The sequence below is a fragment of the Coturnix japonica genome, chromosome 2 (genome assembly GCF_001577835.2).
Source record: "Coturnix japonica isolate 7356 chromosome 2, Coturnix japonica 2.1, whole genome shotgun sequence".
NCBI lineage: Eukaryota > Metazoa > Chordata > Aves > Galliformes > Phasianidae > Coturnix > Coturnix japonica.
Genome location: NC_029517.1, coordinates 89,145,280 through 89,159,958, shown reverse-complemented (window position 1 = coordinate 89,159,958; position 14,679 = coordinate 89,145,280). Strand labels below are relative to the sequence as shown.

Below are 14,679 nucleotides of genomic sequence, written 5' to 3'. Positions count from 1 at the left end.
AAATTGTGCATACGTTCTGTGATCTGAGCGCTGGTATTTGCATTAGTTGCATGCATGTCAGTATTGTATTCTGCTATCCTGCACACTAGTGTATTTCATAATAAAAAAAATGTGTAAGATTCAGGCAATATTTGGAAAGCAGTTTGCTCAGCAGACTGAATCATGTGGGGATTTTAAAATAAATTAAAATATATTTTCCTACTTGAAAATTCTGTTCTTAACTCATTAAAGTGAACCCCGGCAAATCAGACTGTTCTCTTTTTAATTGATGTAGTAAATGATTATGTTTTCCTAAAATGTAGTCATCTCCAAATGGCTTTTTTGAGGAATAAGTGTTATAAGAAATGCAAAACAACATCTGGAGGAGATGTGATTTGTCAACTCTGCTCTGGATCACCAACAGCAATGCAGCAGAATGAGGACTACAGCTGTTTTACCAAATGAAATAAAGTTCCAAATATGAGATCAATGGTTCTGAGGGCAAACAAAATTTCATGAGTTCATGCTTAATTTTGGTGAATGCTTGCAAAAGCTGTCTGCTTGAACTACTCTAGGTATCCCTGAAAATAAATCATCAGGGTTTTTATGGAGGAAATTGATAAGCAAAGTGTAGCTTCAAATATCTCCAAGCAAAGTGTTGTTTTAATCTTTAAAAGAGAGAGGATAATTGGTTCCAGGACAGAGCCATCATGGTTTTATTAGACAGTAAAACTGCAGGATAATGCTAATGCTGCTGTGTGATCTTTAGATACCTGGAAGTAATGTTATCTGAGCACTAAGGGATAAGTACTATTTCCAAGTGGCATTCATAAGATGCAATTAAGCAGTTGCTGAAAATGTACCTGTATAACAACCTATATAATGCCAATATCACTACTCACAGATGAGACAGGTCTGAAAGTTAGGTCTTGAGTTTTGAGACTTGGCAAACTCCTTATAGTACAGAGCCCACATTTTGTTGTAGCTTGAATTATTATCAACTTTTTTTTCAGTCAGTTGAAGATACTGGGCCTTTGGTCTTAGGTTTTGTACTTTCTCCAAGATCTGGTAATATTCAACAGCATCCCCCTGTCCTGTCATACCATACTGTAGAATTGATGCTGAGCGTTGGAAATATGTTTCTCCAAATGGCGAGCAGAGCAGCAAGCCATAACATGTTCAGCAAAGTAAAAAGGCGTTTGTTGAAATCTGTTCTGCTCAGGTAAAATCAGAGAGTTTGAAAATAGTGAAGGACAGTGCACTGTATATTTCGTATAGAAACTGTGTAAGAATTTCTGCACTGAAAGTAGCACAATCTATCTAAAAAATATATATTGAGGCAGTGTTAAATGAGAATGAATTAACTGTGCTTTTTGTGTTTGTAGTTGTGTCCTCAGTACTGGCCAGAAAACGGAGTACACCGACATGGTCCTATTCAGGTGGAGTTTGTATCAGCTGATTTAGAAGAAGACATCATCAGCCGGATATTCCGAATTTATAATGCAGCCAGAGTAAGGACATTACTTGCACGACAATTCTGCCTCAGTGATTAAGATGACTCTATCCGAGTCACACCAAAAAAGAAAGTTAAACTCACATAAAGCCATTCTCATTTTTCAGCCTATTTATGGAATCATAGAATCATTAAGATTGGAAAAGACCTCTAAGGTCATCCAGTCCAACCATGAATCCATCCCTATAACTCCCTCTGACCACGTCCCTCAGTGCTACATACACATGGTTTGAACACCTCCAGGGACAGTGACTCCACCACCTCCCTGGGCAGCCTGTGCCACTGCCTCACCGCTCCTTATGATATCCTGATATCCAACCTGAAAGAGTTGAGAGCATGAGTGAATGATGCATCGTACAGTAATCATTAAGAAAAAAGTCTTGTGTGTGTAACTGAAAAATATTTTAATGCATATCTCAGGTGCATTAAATACAAATGAAATAAATGCAGTATTGAGGTTATCTGGTAGACACAAAAAGGTGAAATCAGCGCGGTTTTAATTTAAAAGTTTCAAGTTAGCCATCTTAAAGGTTTATATCCTTTATCATGCAACACTAGGCTTGTTTTTCAATACCAGTCCCAGGCTTTTAGTGCAGATCTTATTCCACTAATCACACTTCATAATAGATGTAAGCACTTCACAGGGACATGTATGTTCTTGTATCCAGCTTTTATGCTACTATAAAGTTGACAGAAGACAAAATTAGGCATCAATTTAATGCTGAGCAGAAAAAGGATTCAGCCACAGACCAGGCATATCTTCCCATCCAGCTGGAGAGAGCTCTTGCAGTGGGCTGGTACTGTTCCCTGAAGAACTACATCTAGGAGTAAGAAACACACTTTGTTAAAAAGTCAGGAGCTGCCATGGAGTCCAGTAGCTGTCAGAACCATGAAAGGAAGGCCCCCAGAATACTCCCTGGGATGCTCCTGTACAAACAGGGGAGTAGACTGTAAGCTTCAAGGTACTTCTGTTGTATGACAAAGGTCTTGAATTCCCACAAAATGTGGCAACATAACACCACAGTTTCCAAGAGTGTTAATGAGGAGCTGTAGCAGAAGCTGGGTCTGGCTGATGCCATTTAGGGAGAAGAGGCACTCAATTGAAAGAAACTGGACAGGAAAGTAGTGAAGTCCAAATTTGACATAAAGCAGACAAAACACATTGAAGAACATATCTAATGCTTGGTTTATTCCCTGATCTTGTTAATCTTACATTCTCTCTATTGCCTCTTACTCTAGAGCAAAACTGGTAACGTCAACATTTCTGCACATTGCTCATTTTAAAAGTGGTACTAAAATGCATTCATTTTGCCAGAAGTGAAAATGGCAAATCCTAGACTACAAAACCAGTTTTCATCTGTGTGTTTATTATGCCCTTTTCAAAGGACTGTAATTTTCTGCCACTAACACTTGTTCTGTGCTCCTTTTTTATTTTAAATCACCATAAAGCAACTGTTCAGTAACATCTCACCAGAGGGGCTCTGACTGCTTCAGTAGCACACAGTAAAGTAAAATCTAGTTCATTTTTTTATAAGCAGGAAAAATCTGAGGGTTTCATTTGGTTTTTAAAACATTTCCTGCTTCAAACTATCTTGAGAGGTTTTGACCTTTCTTGTAAAAAAGACAGAAGAGTGCAAATGTTTCTCAAAATGCTGAAATGCTTATATAATCATATCGCGACTCCTCTGCCATGATATTAATTAATTGTTTGATCCTGCTGCTGTACTGTTGCTCTCTTTTACTCTGCTTATATACTCTCTGTTAAAACCTCTTGTCCTGATAGTTCAGTTGGAAATTAAAAGTCATAACTCTTTATGGGCAATTGAAATTGCATTAGTAGTTTGTCAGTGGTGATCTGCCCAAAGAACTTTCCACACTGATGCAAATATCTAAGTTACGCACCATTTGAATAGACCATAAGTAATGCTGTTCCTTCTTCTCCTACTCGTTTCCTGAATGCCTGCAGCCCCAGGATGGCTATCGAATGGTGCAACAGTTCCAGTTCCTGGGATGGCCCATGTACAGGGACACACCGGTTTCCAAACGCTCATTTTTGAAGCTCATCCGCCAGGTGGAGAAGTGGCAGGAGGAGTACAACGGGGGAGAGGGACGCACAGTTGTCCATTGCTTGTAAGTATTAGGGACCAGTGAGAAAAGTACTGTTATCATAGTATTTGTGCCTGGTTTTTAAAGATTCATGAGAAGGTGAAGAGGTACAGGATCTGAATAAGTAATACAGCTGCTCATTTAAAAGCTCTGAAGACACAAGAAATTGTGTACTTTTTTTTTATATGCAGATTCATGAGTTTCCCACTCTGTCCCTTGGCAGACACCTGTGAAAAGATGATGGGTAAAACTCTACATTATATAAAAATTTCAAGTGACTTTTTTCAAATGAAAAAGGTGCATACTTGTTCCAAATAAATCAAAACTGTACCTTCAGAACAGTGTGCTTTTTATTTCTACTCAGTGCCAGCTACAGTTCATTAGTGGTAGAAATAAATAATACCGTAGGGAGTGACTCCTCTTCCAGATGTAAGTCACGGAAGTAAAAATGGTCTGGTAGAACAGTTATGACAGCCCCTTGACTGCCCTTCTCTCCTAATGATATCTGTTTTTGTCCTCTGGTGACCCTTGTGCTCCATGGGTACAGGCTTTCATCCACCATCCTGCGCTCTGGTATGGCTTAATGGATGTACATACTGTTTGTTCTCAGCACTGGTTGATCTTCTGAGATTAAATCTTCATGCCTGAAATTGTATCCCTCTCCTTCTGAAGATCTACTTAAAGATGCTACCATGATGGAGAAGGACACCTTCATGTGAAAAGCAAATGCTAAGATGCTTTCAGAAGTTGGAACCCAAGAGTAGACAATAACTTCCTGAATTTTGGTTCGCAGTTAATCAATATTACAACTATGGAGGAAAGTGCATTAATAATTCCTACTATCACTGACCTTGAACAAGTCACTGCTCTTCAGTTTCCCCATCTGTAGAATGGGGATAATAATACTTTCATCAAAGGAGCATTGTGCAGTGTGATTAATTAATGTTTTGAGATCTTTAGCTGAAAAGACCCTTTTGAAGTGCAAATTACTGTTATCTCTGAGGTGGCTGATGATATTAAATAGTTGTACAACATCACACATGCGTCACTTCCAGGCAGTAAAGAAAGAAAAAGCTCTAATATAATCCTTTTAAATGACTTTATTTTAATTAAAATTCTCAAAGAGTCCCACAATATCAGGCAGTGTTTTGGCAGCAGAGAGCATTCTTTTCATACTGTGGGGATGTGACAGATGTGAGACATTGTAGCTTCCTTTGAAAATCAACCATTTGCAAAGCTGGTTTGAAAGACCATCTACCTTGCTAGGCTGCACTCTGGTAATTAGTAAGGTTTATTATTTTTGGTGAAGTGCAGCCTAAAGATTCTGATTAGGATAGCTATGGAAGTAGTAGAGTTTCCATCAGAAAGAAATTCTCCTAAAGATTAAAAATAACTAGGCGTAAAGTATTATTAAATGCTGTATTTGATCACGCAAACGAGATTTTGTGCCTGGTATCTTCATTGGCAAATCACTTTGAGTTCTTGTCCTCTGTTGCTGTGGGTGGAGGAGGAATGCAGTCACTTCCAGAAGCAGCTGTTACAGTGCAGCCAGTCCTTGGGCCATGCTAAAAGCACAGCCAAATGGCTTGTGATCAAATTGGACGCCGTTTCTCTTGTTCTTCTGAAACACCTTTGGGTACAGGAAGAAGGCGCCAGGATCAGGAATTAAAAAAAACCTTAAAAGATCCTCTTTCTCTGTAACATTTTTAGCCTGATACTCAATACATCCTTGTGCATTTATAGTGCAGAAGGGTGTTGTTAAATCTGAAAGTACCTTGTCCTTATTTTAGCATTCTCTTCATGCTGCCTCAAAATTTCACTGAAGAGAGTGGCACAAAACTCAGCCACTCAGTTCCCTTCAGGCTTTCAGCCTCCTGCATTCTTGATGATAGGCTTGAGATCATTCAGCCCATTAATTCCAATTAAAAACAGCACTTTGCTTAGAGTTCAGCAGCCTTCAGGCACATTTGTGTTCTTTGGTTTCTCCCTGGTGGAACTCATACCTTCTGTAGCCATTCCTGGCACTGTAAGAACTTGTAATGTTGTCAATTTGTAACTGAACCTTTTTTTTTTTTAACTTATAGGAATGGAGGTGGCCGCAGTGGGACGTTTTGTGCAATCAGTATTGTTTGTGAAATGCTTCAACATCAGAGGGCTGTTGATGTATTCCATGCTGTGAAGACACTGAGAAATAATAAGCCTAACATGGTGGACCTTCTGGTACGAGCTTTTTAACTGCTGCACTAAATAGAAAATGTTCCTTTTTTTCTCAGAAGATTCAGTCAGATTTCCAAGATTTGCAGTGGGAGTTGTTCACAAAGCAAGCAAGTCATTTTCAAAGGGGATAATGAAGTCACTTCACTTGTAAGAGTATTTTTACACTGCTTTCTTCCCAATGAGACTTTGTCTCTGTTCATTTGAATTTTTTAAGAGTTTTAAACTTTCAGCCGAACATCCTTATTAATTTTCCTTTCTAGCAGGCTGCGCCAAGTGGAGAGCAGCCCTTGCATGGGTAGAAATAATAGTTATGTAAAATGAAATGCCAGATTTTCAAATTATATATATTATAAATAGCTTAATCGCCGAGTATTTATCAAAGCCATGAATTTCAGTTTGACATCCAGAATATTGCATTTAATTATGGTTGCTCTATCTCGTAGAAAGATTAAAGAAGTTCAGAAACAAGGGGCCATGTGCAATTATTTTCTTAGAGAGTGTTTTATGGGCTTTTTTTTTTTGTAATGGGGAATTGCTGAAGTGCCAGCTGCTACTCCACAAGAGCTGCAGAACAGCTTAAAGCAGCAAGTTCTTACACTCCAGTGTGTAGTTCTGTATCAGAGATGGCTGAAACGTGATATCCTACTCTTATGCCAGGGCCATAAAGACACCTTCTCCCCAGGTCCCACTGCCTTTTGTCTAGGCTACCTGAAAAGGAATGGGCTGCCCAGAGAAGCTGTGGTGCCCCATCCCTGGAGGCTCTCAAGACCAGGTTGGATGGGGCCCTGGGCAGCTGAGCTGCTGAGGGGCAGCCCTGCCCATGGTAGGGGTTGGGACAGGGTGGGCTGTGAGGTCCCTTCCAGCCCAAACCATTCTGTGATTTGATGAAAAGTCCCAGCCCTTCCCTTAGGCCCTTCTCTAGCCAAGCTCATGGCAAAAAGCCAGATGTTGCCAGCTGTGCAAAGTGAGGAGGGAGTTCACAACTAGTGCTATGGGACCACAAGCCAGGAATATGAAACTGTGAATCTTGTAACAGTAAGAAACTATCAAGCTTTCACAGAGGTGGGAGGGAGCAGCTTATTTGGCTCCTCTTCCTCTGGTTTGTATTCTCAGGAGGAGAATCATCATGCTGAGAACCATACATTTTTATTTCCCAGATATTAAGATAAATGTCTACTTCTTCTTTCAGATAGTATAGTTTTGGATAGAGACTTGGCAGGCCTGCTGTTTTTGGTTCTCCCAGAGCTTAAGTGCACAGAACTCACTGATCTCTTATTCATCTATTTTATAGAAATAAAAAGAAAATTACCAGTGTGAAGATGTACAGTTGAAGAAAATGCTCTCTATAAATTCTCATTTTTGACAGTTCCCAGGTATAGATTTGTCAGGGAGCTGTCTCCATTTTTCAGCACAGAATGTTTTTAATCAAAAGCTGGATGTATTATTTTAGAATATAAAAATAACTCTTAATAAATTGGAGGTGGTCTGAGAATGTCTGGTTGGTATTGAGAAGCCTTTGTAAGGTTTTTTTCACTAGGAGATTTCAAAGGAAATTAGGAAGGAGAGCAGTATTGTTTTCCTTATTGTAAAATAAGCATATAGAAACTAAGGTAGGGGACGATCAGGATTGTTTCCATTATCTCATAACCCACTGACAAAGCAGAATTAGCACAACTTGAATTAGCAAGGTTCAAAGGAATTTTCACATTAGTTTTTTTCATTGTAAAAGGGGAGTGTGGACACTTCAGTTCTTTTACTGTTACTGATCTTACTGATTTCATTCTTTTTGACCTTTATTATGCGTCTCTGCCTCAGTTTCCCACCTGAAACATGAGAACAGTAATATTCATCTACTTCTGTAAAATGCTGTTATAACAGATGAAATGTTCAGATTTATAACAGTATTTGACAAAAAAAGCATCAAGACTACTTTATATGAACAAGTTATGTACTTTCTGACCAGACGGAGGATGGTCTTTGCAGTCCATATGTAGAGATTCATCACTTCATTTAATTGAAACTATTGGTTTTCCCGCAAGTGCAAAAATCTGAATGCCACATCTATTCAGTGTGGAAAAATCTCTGAAATTGTTCAGCCAACATACAAAGGCATCGAAACACATCTGTTACTTCATGTATAAACTGTTATAAATGTTATTGGACCTACCAGTGGTTATCCTAGGAAGAAACACCAATATTCCTCTCTGAAGCCAGCTAACATAAATAAACTTTTCCTATTCATCATCAAGTGAATAATAAAGATGTACTGAGGACACACATGAGTGAGCACAGTGGGAAATAATAAAACACTGACTCTTTAACACAAGGTTAGTAAAAATGACAGTTCTGCGGGGACACCAAATCAGCATAAAGTGAGCATGGAAAATGGCAGTGGATAAGTGGCTGATCTCTTGTTTTGATCTCTGTATTGTAGCTATGGAATAATTGTCATTTATTTAATGACATATTCCATAAAAGTAGAAAAGAATTCACATAATATAAAGAAAAAAAAATTACATAATATTTTCTTTTTTTAATCTTTTTCTCATCCTGAAGAAGACATGAGCAGTTTATGGAACCCTGCAGGGTCTTAAAGCCTGACATGCATTTCATTCATGACTTAGGCAACATAAGTACTTTGGGTTTGTTTTCTTTTAAAGTGATGGCTCTGAACAAAAGGACTTCAAACTGTCACTGTTTTTTTCTGGCTTTTTGATCGTTTGGCCTCTTAAATTTTAAGTTGGCCTCTGTTTTCAACTAAGAAGTGTCCCAAAATCACAAGTACAGGCCATCAGATTTAATCCTTTATAATGTTTTCTTCAATTGAGAGGAGGGTATATCTGGGATGTAACTGTAATCTCCCTGCAAGCGCAGCTAAATTTGTAACTGTTGATTAAAGTGTGTAATAGAGAGAGGCATTTTGTGGCAGAAATAGTCAATGAAATGGGGATTTGTGAATTGTAAGAACATACTTGGATTCAGAGAACCCACACCTATATCTTTCAGCATTTTTATTTCATTTAAATGACTGCAGCATATTCCGAGTAGAAATAGCCAAAATGGAAGAGGGCTATGTGTGGGCGCAAAATTATTAAGTCCAGAGTATCACATCCCTTAAAGTTGTCCTGTGGGTGAAGGCCAGTCAAAAGCACTGACCTCATTGTGCCACTTAAGATGTGAAGAGGATAAAGTCATGACTGTTCATCTCAGGATGCAGACTGGGATTTCCCTGGATCTGGACCAGCTTCCTAGCCATTGCAAATGGAAATAGCAGTTCTCTGTTTAAAGCACAGCACTGGTACCTGAAAACTTAGACTGGGTAACAGAAGAGCCATTAAGACCCTAAAATACATATTGCCATTAACTGTTTGAAAAGGAATCCGGATCTGGCCTGGTCTCCTGCCCTACTGTACTGGGGGAGCACAGTCTTCAGTGTGGGCTTGAGCCACATCTAGTGGAGGAACAATGGGCAGACTTCACGTTGACATGTATGCATCTGAGCATAAGATGCTCAGATCATCAAAAAATGCTCAGGTGGTGACCTGTCTCCAGGGACAGAACATTCACCCCCTCTGACAGGTTGCCCAGGGAGGTGGTGGATGACCCATCCCTGGAGACAAAGAAGATAAGGCTGGACGGGGCTCTGAGCAACCTGATCTGCTGTAGGTGTCCCTTTTCATTGCAGGGGGGTTGGTCTAGATGGCTTTATGGGTCCCTTCCAATTCAAGTGACTTTATGATTGCTTGAAAATAGGAGTTATTGGCTGGAAATCATCAGATGTTGGGTCTGCATTAAGATCAACATTTCCATGGATGAACTTCAATAACTCCAATTCTGGCAAAGTGCTATGTGAGCATTCTGACAGATGACTAAAGGGCTGCATGTCATTTTACTTATGTGTAGTCAATTTTTTCTCATACGAGTGTATTAGAGCAGCTAACTACACAACTAATAGGAGCAGTACTGTAAATTACTGAGTGTGTAGTGTCTATTGTCTGGTTAATGTAAAGATTTTCTTATCTGAATATAAATTTGATTTGCGAACTGGTTCCCATAGACCATAGCTGATTGTAAATAATTTTAACAGAAAGAGAATATTGATCCCTTAATTAAGTTCCTTCAATAATTGACGTTGTGGTTGTCTTGATTTTTCAGGATCAATACAAATTCTGCTATGAAGTGGCTTTGGAATACTTGAATTCCGGCTGATGGCATAAACAGAGCAGACACTGTTCCTCCCTCCACCACCACGAACAAAGCAAGTCGTTTCATGATATCTGTGTCAATGAGATGAAGACTTCTCAGTGTTACGCTTCTACTGCTTTGTATAACTGGCTCTTTTTAAGAGCCCAAAGAGATGTTCATAAAACTGCTTGCACTGCCCATTTTCCACTATTAATGCTGCTGCTTGACACCCATATGAGCGTACACCAAACCACATGGCGGTCGTTGAACACTGTAATCATATGTAGCCATCGATGTGGTGAAGCAGCATAGTCCTCTGGTAAATAAGAGAGCACAATTATATTCTTATGAAGGAATTTGTACTCTTCTGTTATATTTTGTCACCTGTGATTCTCAGTTATTGTCATGGCCTAGTGTACATTTCTGTTCTGTGGAGAATGCTATCTGGCATTTTGATAATATATGATTTTAGTTATATTTGCATTCTAACACGTGCATAATAAATGAATCATATGTAGCTTATCTGAACTAATGGAAAGACGTGTACCAAATCATGTTAACTTTTTTGAGTTGTAATTTCTATCCACTTTGTACCATTTCAGAGAGAGAATCTTGATAGAAATGCAGTTAGACAGATGCAAAATACAGGATGCTCAGATTAATATATCCAAAGCTTTTTTCATTGTTTATATTTGTAAATATTTTTTGATTTCATCAAATTATTTATTCATTAAAATGAATTTTTTTGTGAAGCACAGTGAGTGACAATCATTTTTTATTAAGCCCTGGAAATGCTTACTGTATGATAATGTAAACATTTGTTTACCTTGTATGGATTCTCAGCTCAATAAATAATTACATACATGATAAAATCTTGTTATTTAATACCTCTTGGCATCTGAGTGCCTTCCAGTAAACCTCTTCTGACTTTAATTCCTCTAAATACTGAGCTACACCAAAGCATGCTTTCTGTGTGATCTAGTGTTGATCCAGCCAATAGCAAGAAAAATGTGTCATGCCACCATATAAAAAGAAGAGGTGAGTTGGATGAATTAATATACACATACACAAATGGAAAACCTGAAAGTTCTGCTGCTCGGTGAAGGGTGTTCAGTACTCAGTCTTGTCACAGAGGCGTGTTCATGCCTCACTTGCATGGATGCTGTGCAAGAAACATATCAGCAAAGAGGACTGAACCAGCAATTGCTTGCTGCGCTGTCAAAGGATTCCAGATCTTTCTCTCTCACCCAGCAGTACCAAGGAGACATTGCAGGCAGAGCAGCTGCTCAGTACTGAAGCCTTCCAGAGTGATATGGAAGCCCAGAGCAAGGAGGTTGCATACTGTTCGGTATTTCAGCTCTTAAAAAGATTATTTTAACATGCAAGCCATCTGGGATGGGGACAGTATCAATTATAAGTGTAATCTAAGTCAAAATGTTTTGAGAGCCTTTAAATCTAAGAGGTATCCAGCCTGAATAGAATGATGCACAGCTTGTCAAGTGCCAGTTCCAAACCACTGCAAAATTCAGATCTGAAGACGAGAGGATTGGCTTCCTCTGCAGCTGGAAAGCATCTATTTTACAAGAAAATTGCTTTAAAATGTAACTGACAGCTACAGGTCATTGCTGTAAATTGCAGAGAAGTACTGAAGAACTTATGAAAAACAACTCCAGCCCTGAAAAAAATGGCAGTGCTTGGGTGAGCCCTGTAAGCACATACAAGCCCATTGCAGAATATTGCTCTGATTCACGTGGAACTTCAAATACTGTATTCTTTCAAGCCAGCTTGACAGACCCGGTATAGCAGCTAAGCACACTTCTCTGTAATAATTAAAGATTGATAAAAATTTGATTTCCACTATCTAGTCATTGAAATATGCATACATGTGACTAATATTGTCTGATGGTCCCAAGAACTTTAAGGCAACTAAGCATGCTGAAGAAGTGCTGAGGCTAAAAGTGACAGGCAGCGTGATCCCAAACTTGAGCAAGAACTGTTGAAATGCAGCAAGAATTGTGTTAAATCGCTTTTTTCCTTATCCCAGAGACAGAAACTGCCAGAATTATTTTAGATGTTGCACTCTTCAAGACTTGCTTTGCCACAGGTAGGTCTTGGGGCACGAGGGGTGGAAAGGGAGAGAAAGAAGAGAGTTCTGCAGGGTTTTTAATTTCTTGACTGATTATATCGATTACTATTTCTTTGCTTGATTATATATTATTTGGTGTAGTCAAACGACTCTGAACTTCAGTGCCTTCAAATGAGAGTCAACTCAGGAAAGTAGTAAGTCACTTTGTGTCCTCTCTCTCCTTCTACAGTTATCCATATCCATAAGAATGATAAAAATCCAGGCTTAGGTAAAGTATTTTGGCAAGAAGACAAAAATAAAATAAAATAAAATAAAATAAAATAAAATAAAATAAAATAAAATAAAATAAAATAAAATAAAATAAAATAAAATAAAGCAAGATGAGGTCTTAAGGAGCCAGGGCTAAGAGAGAAAGTAAAGAAGCAGAAAGAAGAGATGAACATCTCTTGGATGGATATTCAAGAAGTAGCATGGAGCTTTCGAAGGTTATTTGGAGGATACTATTGCAGAGGAGACAATAGAAAGAAAACTGCAGTGACAGCCATTTCAGATGTTTGTAAGCCAGCTTCCCCTTTTAGTGGTACATTATGAAATCACTAGTCCAGTGCAGCTGCGGAACATACAAAGAACATCAATCGTGGCTTGGGAGGAATAGAGGAAGGATGTTTTCTTCATTTCCTGGTATATAAGAGGCACTCAAATGAATAAAGAGACACTTAAAATGGTTGACCACATGTATTACCCGATTCATCTGTCCAGGACTTGAGGTGGTTGATCTTTGCTAAGCTCTTCTGAAAGAGCAGCAGTACTCTTTATACCTTCCTGGGCTTCTTTATCAGCAAAATGAGCTGATGGCTGGCCAGATAGTTTCACAGAATACTAATGCAAAGCTTAAGGACTGTGTACAGTAAAATTTAAAAACAAAGAATAGAAAATAGGATACACAATAAAATATAAAACCTTACCACCCAGCTATACATGCTCAGCCTCCTATTTTTTTTATGTTGACCCGCAACGTTAAAGGCAGATTTTGGTGGTATAGCAGTACAGGGTGAACCTTTCCACCAATATTGGTACATTTTGTTGCCATGTGACAGATGGCAGCAGAGCGGCAATCTGATAGAATGGCATCTGACATGGAAGTGCAGATGAAGAAAAGATGTGTCATTGAATTCCCTCGTGGAAAAAAATTGCTCCCACTGACATCCATCAATGCTTGCTGAACATCTATGGAGACCAAACAGTGGGTGTAAGCAAAGTGAGGAGGTGGTTGTCATTACAGCAGTGGTGACAGTGACTTGAAAGATAAGCCTGACGGCCATGTACAGCTGTCACATCATGAAATGAAGAACTTCTCAGTCAGCTCATCCACATTAATTGGAAGATTAGGAGCATGGAAGTGTGTGCAGAGCTAAATATCAGAGCTTCAATGCATTGGAAACAATGGTGTCAATGTTGGATTACTGCAACACTTGCAACAGGTGGGTCCTACAGATGCTTACACAGGAACAAAAACAACACTGTAAGAAAGTTTGTCAGTATGTATAGAACAAATGTGAGGCTGAAGGTGACAGTTTTCTGGGTCACATCATTACCAGTGACAAGATGTAGTGTCACCACTATGAGCCAGAGTCAAAATGGCAGTCCATGGAGGGACAACAGGAATTCGCCACTGAAGAAAAAGTTTGAGACACAGCCCTAAGCAGGTAAAGTGATGTGCACTGTCTTTTGGGATAGGAAAGGGGTGATCCTTCTGGATTTCCTTGAACCTAAAGAAGCCATCAACCATCAATTACATCAACACTGCTGTGTCACAGCACTGATTAAGCCAAAGGCTCCAACTTCCAGAGTCAGACCAGAGGAGAATACAGCCATTCTTTGCAACACATTAACACCAGACTCCATAGCAGTTTGAAGACTGTGGAGCACACTGCTAGTTTTGGTTGGACTGTCCTACCACAGTCAGCATACAGTCTGGATCTGGTGCCTTTTGACTTCCATCTGTTTAGGCCAATGAAAGATGGACTGCATGGACAACATTTTCCTAGTAATAATGCCATCATAGCAGCTGTGAAACTGTGGGTCACCTTTGCTGGTACATATGTTTTTGAGTGCGTCGTGCAGGCTCTTGTTCATTGCTGGCAAAAATACATAAGCAAGCAGTGGTGACTATGTTGAAAAATAGTATTCTGTAGTCAAGAATTTGCTCTATCAAGTAGTGTTGTTGCACTCTTTGTATCCCTTGAAGTTTCCTTGGAAATAAATAAGAAGTATTACTCTTGGAGTGACCTATATGTTTTGTCAACTTTGATGGGAAAAAATAGTGCAGCTCATGTCTGAATTTTACTGCCAAACACTCAGCTGTAGTATGAAAAGAAAAACAAAATTACGAATAACAAAAAAGTGTACAGATCAGCTCTGTTATTTTGATACTCATTAAGGAAGCCAATATACATAACTCTATAACTACCTGAAGGGAGGTTGTAGTGAGATGGGGGTCAGCCTTTTCTTTTGTGTAACATTGATAGGATAAGAGGGAATGGCCTCAAGTTGCACCAAGGGAGGTTCAGGCTGGATGTTAGGAAACGCTACT

At 39.1% G+C, this 14,679-nt stretch overlaps 1 protein-coding gene across 9 annotated transcripts in view; it reads left to right on the top strand.

Moving 5' to 3' along the window:
• The window catches only part of PTPRM (protein tyrosine phosphatase receptor type M), a 429,982-nt gene extending 419,230 nt beyond the window's left edge, over window positions 1-10,752 (top strand). For all 9 annotated transcript variants that reach the window (XM_015855337.2, XM_015855345.2, XM_015855344.2 and 6 more), the window contains 4 exons: window positions 1,365-1,490; window positions 3,459-3,622; window positions 5,683-5,818; window positions 9,971-10,752. In XM_015855337.2, coding sequence (XP_015710823.1) covers window positions 1,365-1,490; window positions 3,459-3,622; window positions 5,683-5,818; window positions 9,971-10,024 — 480 coding nt within the window. In that variant the 3' untranslated portion in view covers window positions 10,025-10,752. The remainder of the gene's footprint in view (window positions 1-1,364; window positions 1,491-3,458; window positions 3,623-5,682; window positions 5,819-9,970) is intronic.
• Window positions 10,753-14,679: the final 3,927 nt, after the last annotated feature.